General features: G+C 47.1%; 1 protein-coding gene across 1 annotated transcript; it reads right to left on the reverse strand.

Annotated features, from left to right (window-relative positions):
* Positions 1 to 2,019: 2,019 nt before the first annotated feature.
* LOC123157287 (chaperone protein dnaJ 16) lies at positions 2,020 to 7,698 on the reverse strand. The gene is made up of 12 exons (XM_044575548.1): positions 7,213 to 7,698; positions 6,728 to 6,851; positions 6,569 to 6,651; positions 6,370 to 6,481; positions 6,191 to 6,295; positions 4,271 to 4,321; positions 3,414 to 3,500; positions 3,221 to 3,329; positions 2,993 to 3,141; positions 2,843 to 2,896; positions 2,480 to 2,766; positions 2,020 to 2,377 (listed from the first exon to the last, which is right to left on the reverse strand). The coding sequence occupies exons 1-11, from the start codon at positions 7,371 to 7,373 to the stop codon at positions 2,488 to 2,490; spliced, it is 1,314 nt and encodes a 437-aa protein (XP_044431483.1). The 5' UTR covers positions 7,374 to 7,698; the 3' UTR covers positions 2,020 to 2,377; positions 2,480 to 2,487.
* Between the last annotated feature and the right edge of the window lie 1,173 nt (positions 7,699 to 8,871).

Here is an 8,871-nt window from a genome sequence, read left to right on the forward strand (position 1 = left end):
GAGATTCTCCAAACGAGTGCGCTCAGCCAGCGTGGCCAGGCGCACTGCCTCCAAGGCCCGAGCCTCGGCGACCTCCCCTATGATGGGGGTCTAGAGTGCCTCCACGTTGCGGCAGTGCAGCTCTTCCCTCTGCTGCGAGTTGAGAGGTTGGGTCCGATACTCCTCGTGGCCGTATGACGGGCCATCGCCGCCCCGTTGCCGCCGCTGCAACGGAAACCAGGTGGGCTGCGATGGGAGTCGACCATAAGGACTTTTGCCGCGGGGTCACAGCTCCCGCTCTCGGAAAGTGTGTCTGCTAAGTCAGTCGACAGGTCGACTTGACTGCAGCGAAATACGTCGGGCTCGATTGCCGCGACCTGGGGGTGAGCACCTGACGAGCCACCGCGTGCCTCACCCACCGCTGGAGCCGGATCGACCAGATCGCTTGCGACGGCGTCCAGCGGAGTGAGAAGACGACGCGAGGACCGACTGATACGGGGTCAATGGCTGGCGAAGGAGGACGCCGCAAGCACTCGCGCGGAAGTGCGACGAACCACGGATCGGGAGAGCCTCGACGTCGAGGGGGGCCTCCTGGAGCCAGGCGGAGTCGTCGGCGATGAAAGTGAGCGCGCCGAGTCGGAACTCGCGGCCCATGACCAAACCACCGCTGGAAACCATGTTGATGAAGATCAAAGAAAATGCAACCTCGCCGGAAGTCGCTAAGACGCTTTGCCCCATGGTGGGCGCCAACTGTTGTGGTACTAAGTCTGACAGTAAGAATAGGGGTACGTATGAGGAGGCAAGGCCCTAGCTATGGCGAGGATGTACACGCGAGTTTACGAGTTCAGGCCCCTCTCGGAGGAGGTAAAGCCCTACGTCTCGGTGCCCTGAGGCGGTCGACTGGAATATGGGAGTGTGTGTTACAAGGGGTGCGAACCCTTGTCCCAGTGGAGGGGGGTGGCTTATATAGAGTGCGCCAGGACCCCAGCCCACCTCCATTACAGGGGTTCAATGTACATCAAGACGGGGCGTTACTGGTAACGCCAGCTATAAAGTGTATTTAATGACCTTTAAGACTACGGAGTGAATGCCTGACCGTTGCCATCCTGAGTGACCCCTGGTCTCCTGCAGGTCGAGTGGTTTCCTATATAGTCGAATGACTTGGTCTTGGTCGGGTGAACTTAGGAGTGAGGGGTATCCGAGTGAGATGATTGGTCGAGTGGATTGCACTCGACGACTCCAATTGATACCCTATGTTGTTCTTTGAATGCATTTACTTCTAGGATAGTGACCTTGGGTGGGGTGTATAGGTCAGGCCTATGACCCTACCCTAGGTCTATGGCATCATCAGGCGGCTTAGGGCGGAAGCGATGGAGATTGGTAGAAAACTGATACCATGTAGAAGACTATAGGATGCAACTCAATTGTATTCATCGGAGTGTGTTACAATATATACAGGTGGTGTCTTGCGTAACAACCAACTAACCCTTACAATATCCCTAGGAATCAGCTATACAAGACTAGAGATAATAGGAGAATCAGTCGATAATAAATACAAAGATATCACGTTTCAACAATGAGCACGTACATTTCCTCGATTTCCTAGTATTTCAAAATATTTATGATTTACTTTTAGTTTTTATATTCAAAATACCCCACAAATTTTCACGACTGGATATTTCCAAGTGTTCACACGTTTCTTGCCCTGCTGTGAGATACTCCCTCCGTCCGAAAATACTTATCATCAAAATGGATGAAAAAGGATGTATCTAGAACTAAAATACATCTAAATACATCCTCTTTTATTCTTTTTGATGACAAGTATTTTTTATTCTTTTTAATGACAAGTATTTTCAGACGGAGGGAGTATCAACCAAGCTATGTACCTTGTGTCTTTGTTTATAATACCATATCATTTTAGGTTGTATAACCTTGTTTTAAATGTTTTTCTTTCCGCTAGAAATGTTAACTGCATCTTTTTTACTTGTGAATTGTGGTTATTTGAATATTGCTCATATTTTCCAGTAAACTACAAATGAATTCACGGGAGGGGAAAATATTGTGTTCGGTTAATTACACATCAGGAGTCGAAAGCGGGGAAAGAGCTAATGTGCAACAGGGACGAGATAACTAATATTTACAACTGATTACACAGCCAATGATATCAAAATTGACATTTATCACACTCGAAAGAATATGGAACTGGACTATGGTGGCAGCAGGGGACCTTAGAAGCTACGAGTGCTCGTGCCTCGTAGCCATACATCATATGAACTCAGGGTTGCACCCAATCTTTGCAGGAAATATAGTAGACAGCACTAAGGAAAGAGGTAACGGCGAAGGAGTTCTTCTGGGGCAGTCAAAATGAAAATAGTTTGTATTGCACTTGTACGCTTACCTACAGAAACAGCATAAAATGTGAAATATTAGTGCTGTGGTGCAGAGGATGATTCACAGCAGAATAGCACAGCTGAAGAAGACTAGGTTATTAACTTAGTACCATTATGGTCAGCATGGCTTTCTCCTGTCAACTTTGAAAGGAATGTTTAGCCATCTCTTCCTTGCGGACCGCTCTTTGGTTTTCTTTTCACTCGAGTCATCATCTTCACTTCCGCAGCCCTCCATGTGCTGATCCTTCACTTTCTTTTCTTTCCTCTGGTTTTTTTCTTCATCAAATTTGAAAGAAGGTGAAGATTTAGATTTATTCCTGCTTGAAGTCCGTTTTAGAGGTGGATTGTTGGTATAGGATGCATGGATTACATTCCTTTCATTCAGAAGCTCGTCAATCTACAGAAGACCACGAATACCCAGATCAGACCATCATAAGGAGCAAAATGAGCTAAAGCATCAGAACCAAACATACCGTTTGCATTTCTTGTGTGTATTTGCTAGTCATTTCTGTGAACTTTGCCAAGACCTGCAAATCGTGTTATTTAAGAATGTACCCCTGCCATGCTGATGTGCAAAGAAAGAACCTGATAGAAAATAAATGTAAAGAAAGGTGAGCACATACTTCACGGTACTCTGTCTCGAATTTAGACAGCTCAGCTCTTTTTGTGAGTATCTTTGCCTCGACACTCTGTAGCTTCTCCTTTTCAGTAGGGAAAGATTCAGCGCAGACAATCTCTATAGTATATGTTGCACTTTTGAAGAAATTGTCACCTGAATTAGGAATCTGAGTTTAGGATGTCCCACACTGCCTAAGTTAATTAAAACCACAGCAATCAATAAACGACATTACCATAGACGGCAAAAAAGTGGGTTCCTGGTTTCAGTTCATTAATGTCACATGGTTGGAAACTATCCAACCTTTTAAAGAATGCACTATCAGGATCCTTCGCAGCTGGTGCCTGAAAGTAACCGGAGCTTAGAAAGGCGGAAAATACCATCGAATCACTTGGATAACCCAAAGAGACGAACTTTTGTAAACTCACTGAGTTATTTTGCTCAAAACGATACACAGGGAACCCAAGAAAGTACATTCCTGCAGAAGAAACTTTGCTGGCCTTTACACTATCTTCCTGCAGCAAGCTGCATGTTAGTGAAACACATCACAAATCTAACACAACAGTTGTTCTAGCACATTTGATAAACGGAAACTCATCCAAGCAAATATTTGCTACTTTCATGGCATTGCAGTTTAAGAATAAATCTACGATACAAAAACATACAAATCCTCAAACTTGTTCATGTCAAGTTTAGTACTCCCTCTGTTCAGAAATATAAGATGTTCAACTTTTTTGTGAATCAGATGTATATAGACACGTTTTCAGTGTGTTTGTTCACTCATTTCAGTCCGTATGTAGTCCATATTGAAATATCTAAAACATTTATATTTATGAACGAAAGGAGTAATACTGTAATACCACAGGTGATGTGCTATTTCATATTGTCATACTTTAAATATTAATAATAATATTAATATTAATAAATTCTTAAGACAAATAGTTCACAAATTATATTGCTCGGAGTAGTACATACTCCCTCTGTAAAGAAATATAAGAGCGTTTAGATCACTAAAGTAGTACTCCCTCCGTCCCAAAATAAGTGTCTCAAGCTTAGTACAACTTTGTACTAAGGTTAGTACAAAGTAACTTTGTACTAAGGTTAGTACAAAGTTGAGACACTTATTTTGGGACGGAAGGAGTTATAGTGAGTAATTACAGAGGGAGTAATAGTGATGCACTGATGCTTGACTCCTCCAGCCGATTTAAATTATTTAAGTTATATGAATAAGTATTTCTTTTAGTATCAATTGGAAAAAGGAGAGAAATAAGTTTGGTATATGTACCTGCAGTGCAAGGCTCAACCCACCATTTTCTTCGAGCTCAAAATAAAGCAGCTGCAATTAAAGAAAAAAAAACAGAGTCATGTTCTATAAAGGCCCAAGTAAAGGAAAACATTGTGAAATTTGGAGCGCTTCAAATATCCATCGAATAGAACATGCACTAAATGCTTAAACTATGACAGACATAGCACAATAAAAAAACTCATCTCATAAAAAAATTGTACAGCCTCAGAAAAACAGGTGTATACAAAAAAATAGTTACACCAGGGAGGCAGGGAATAATATTAGGGCTTTGTCAAATATATTCCTAGAACTGTTTCCTTCACTGGCTACTTTGTACTCCCTCTGTAAAGAAATATATCACAGTTCTGACCACTTTGGGTCCATAGTACAGAGGAAGTATTTTACAGAGGAAGTAGATGTACATCACAAAAAGGGCAGCCCAGTGGACGTCCCGCTTGCGCAGGGTCCGGGGAAGGGTCTGACCACTTTAGGTCTATAGTACGAAGCCATTTCAAACATTTCTGCAAGAGGCTGTTTCCAGGACTCGAACCCGTGACCTCGTGTACATCACAGTTCCAATAAAATTATGGCTTTGGCAGAAAAGGGCTACCATATAGTGACAAGTTTATGGGTTAAACATTGCCCCAATATAACTCGTATCACAGCATACAAAATAATTGTCACTATCACATCATGGTTGGTTAATGCTAGATACCATCAGAATGGGGATCTCCCCATCAATCTTTAAACACTGGTCGGCATACTCCATACTCTTGGATGTGAGATGTGTTGGGCCCTCCCTCCCTCTTGAGAGTCACAGCACATGTGCCAATGCATGTTAGTTATAACCTGGTAGGGCAAAACTATTTTTTATCACCTAATAATATGTTAAACAATTCTGACTTTCGGCATGAAAATAGTGTGATGTGGGTTGTCTATTAGCTTTGCCATGTTGGATTTTGGGTGATCTGGAAGAAAGAGAACTTCAAAGACAAGTAGACAACCCAAGCCATCTCTTACGTCTATCGGCACAGAGCATGTGGGCCAATTTTCAGTGTTCAATAGAGTAAACCATTGTCTCTAGCACTTTAGTGGGCTCGTGGCTGTCTAAAATATTGATACAAGATAATGTGGAGCCATGGGAAACACACTTATCTCTGCTATGAGAGATGGCCTTATATGACTCATTTCTGCCAAGATTTGTTGAATAGTAACCTTCCAATTGAACCTAGAGCCGTGAACAAACTATTACCCCTCCTACATAGTAGGACCACCCACACTGCATTCTACACGCTCAATCTACCCACTGGACGACTTCAAGCAAAAGGTCAGTTTGTCTTTTTCTTTCATTTGTGGCAACCAAAAGCAATCTAGTATGAATAAAGGGCCTGTTTGGTTGAAACCTAAGAGTACCTAAGCATGCCAAACATTTTTGGCCTAACATGGCTAATTGTGGCTAAGAATGATGAAGCTACAACTTAGCTTGGTCAAGTCAAGTGATCTTGTGAAACCTTCATAGGTCTATGATTCATGAGACCTAACTACAACAAAAGGTTCGGCACGCCACACACCTAAGTCATGGCTACAAACCAAAAACTTGGCTAAGGAGAGTGGCAAAATTTGGCTTCCAGCCAAACAGGGTCCTTTAGTCAGTCACACAGTGCACTTAAGAAAGTGAAAACAGGAGCGCAAACTGAAAGAAAAGGAAGAATTGGCAGTACTAATATGGTTGTAGTTCAATCATTGTAAAAAAGGAGAGCCAAATGTTTACTTCATGGAATCTTACAAGGAATCATACATTCTCCACGACACAAATAAAAAGTTTGAACAATACTCTCACATATCACAGAATTACACATCCATTGAGTGAACTTAAACAGAGGAAATAATAGGAAAGGTATTTTGCTTCTGAAAACCGACCTTAAATTTGCTTTTTTCAGTTGAATGCACACGGCAAACTAGCCCCTTCTTAGCTTCCTGTTCTGTGATGTCTACAGAATAAAAATGAGCTGTTTGCTTTTCCACCTGGACACATGCAACAACTTAAGTCTTACTAACACGGAAAAGAAACATCACATAATGGACAGCTAGTTGCCAACCTTCTTGCGCACAGGGTTTCCTAGCTGAAGCTGTGAAACCACAATAGACCCATTTAATGCTTCCTCCAAAACGGTTGCTGAAACAGTTGTCTTAATTGGTACACCAAGCTTGCTGCATATATGTGCCTAAAATCAAAACAACAGCAAGGCACAGGCTAGCAAATTACTGGAGGAAAAATGTACCATTTAGAAAGTGTACCTGAAAATAGCTGCAAACATGGTGTTTACGGTATTGAGACTGGATAGGTCAAGCTCCAATTCCTGGCTATCAGTTTCGATGGCCTGAAACATCGTGCAACAGTTACCATACCATGTTCAGATAAAATGGTTAACACACACCGATTCATCAGTTGATTACCTCGAATCCTGACGTGTCGTACTGCCGCCTCTTATGGGGATCCGACAGAATGCTGTAAGAAAAGGTGACTTCCTGGAACTTGTCTGATGCGACAGGGTCATCAGCATTCTTATCCGGATGGTACCTGCCGAAATTTAGAAGTAACAACAACACTGAGATCAGTATGTACTTGAATTCTACATCAAGCTACCACTACATGCACCAACAAACGTTTAGAAAAGAAAAAAGTGGCCCCCAACCGAGGCTGGAAAGAAAAGCCTAAACACGCAATTGGTGACAGACGTAGCTGAAAACTTCACTAAACAAGCACACGCAAAGGTGCCTGAATGATGTCCAAAATGCGCACTGTTCCGCGCACATACGAACGAAACCTCCCACCTAAACACGGACACGCCACACCAGTGTGGTGAGGGAAAAAAACAACCAACACCAGCAGCAGCACGACGATAGCACGAATCTGAGACAGAGCCGGCGAGCAGCCTTACTTGAGCGCCATGCGACGGAAGGCGCTCTTGATCTCCTGGTCGGTGGCGGTGCGGGCCACCCCGAGCACCTCGTACGGGTCCTTCCTCTGCGGCGGCGCCGCCGCCGCCGCTGCCGAGTCCCCCTTGTCCGACTTGAACGACCCGAACCTCGACCCCGCCATGGCCGCGGCCCTCCTCCTCCTCCTCCTCCGCTGCAGCACGCACCGGCCGCTTCCAAACCTCCACAAGCCCAGCCGCAGCAGGCGCGGGCGGCGAGATCTCGCCCCTGCAGAACGTCTCGGTCACGCCCCGCCCGACGCGCGCGCCGCGAGCGGCCGGCCGGAAGGGGGGCGGCGCGGCGGGATAGGGTCACAGCCCCGTCCCCGTCGCTGCGGCGGCGCGCCCCGCTAGACGTCGGCTGTGCGGGATTCGAAATGGAGGGCGAGGCGAGGCGAGGTGGCGAGGGAGGCCGGCAAAACGAGGAGGGAGGGCCGGAGAGAGAGTGAGGTGGGTGGGGGAGGTGGCGTCATATTAGGTGTGCCTCGCGGTGGGGCCCGGCGCTCAGTGGGGTTGGTGCATCCACTGTGGGGCCGGGGTGGCGGTGGAGGGGGGCGCAGGCTGGACTGACTGAGCCGAGCGTTGGCTCTGGCTGGCGGTTAACCGGTAGTGGTAGGCCTCGTGCGGCCGTCGGCTGCTCCTGCACGTGAAGGGCAGTTGGATCAGGGTACCCGGGATAGCGGCTAGTGAAGGCGGGCGCCGGCCGGCCGGCCGACGTTTTCTGCCCGCCGGCAAGATCTTCAGCTTTGAGTTTTTCCTCTGTTTTCTCATAGCATCTCCACTCGTTTGGCCCTCCAGCGCATAGGCGGGCGTCCACCCGACAATTTTTAGTCCCCGGGGGCGACCAAGGCCCTAGCCCCCAGGTACCGCCCCCAAGGCCCCAACCACGCATCTCATATTCAAACTTGATCGTTCCCGTTTCAAAAAGAACGCCATAATCCGGCGATCATCGCAATAGTTCGGCGATCAGTGCCACAGTTCGGCGATCAAATGAAAGGACAAGCAAATAGTTCGGCGCACAAAAAAGAAAAGACGCGCAAGGAATGCATCAAACGTCGAGGTCGCCCTCCGGCGTCGTCGCCGGCGTGCGCGGGCTAGGAGGAGTCGGCGCGGCTTCTGGACTGGTCGGCGGCTTCTGTGCTGCTGGACGTCGCGGAGGCATCATCACTCGGGCTGGGTTGTGGCGTTGGCGTCGGAGGCTCCGATATCTGGTTCAGGATAAGGCCGCACTCTGCCAGGAACCACGCCTTGAGCTTCTCGTCGCTGCTCTGGAGCATGTCAGCACCGCCCATCAAGAAAGCCAGGTCATTGTTCCTCTTCTTGGCGTCTTGAGCTTTGAGCTTCGCGGCGACGTTGCTCCGGAGCAAGTCGAGTTTGACGACGTTGTTCATCATCAAAGCAGCCCACCGCGCCTCAGTTTTCTCTTCTGGCCCTGGTCTTGGCGTCGGCGAGTCAATGCTCGATGGACTCTTGCACGCGTGCGGCAGCCGACTCGGCGTGTTTCTCCTTCTTGGCCCCTTTGTTGCCGTCCAGGCGCCCGTCGGCCGCGCCCGGGGTCGGCGCGTCCGGCTTGTACGTCTCCTTGGCCTTGGCGAGGGTGCGCCGGACATCCTCCCACTTCTC

The sequence above is a fragment of the Triticum aestivum genome, chromosome 7B, assembly GCF_018294505.1.
Source record: "Triticum aestivum cultivar Chinese Spring chromosome 7B, IWGSC CS RefSeq v2.1, whole genome shotgun sequence".
NCBI lineage: Eukaryota > Viridiplantae > Streptophyta > Magnoliopsida > Poales > Poaceae > Triticum > Triticum aestivum.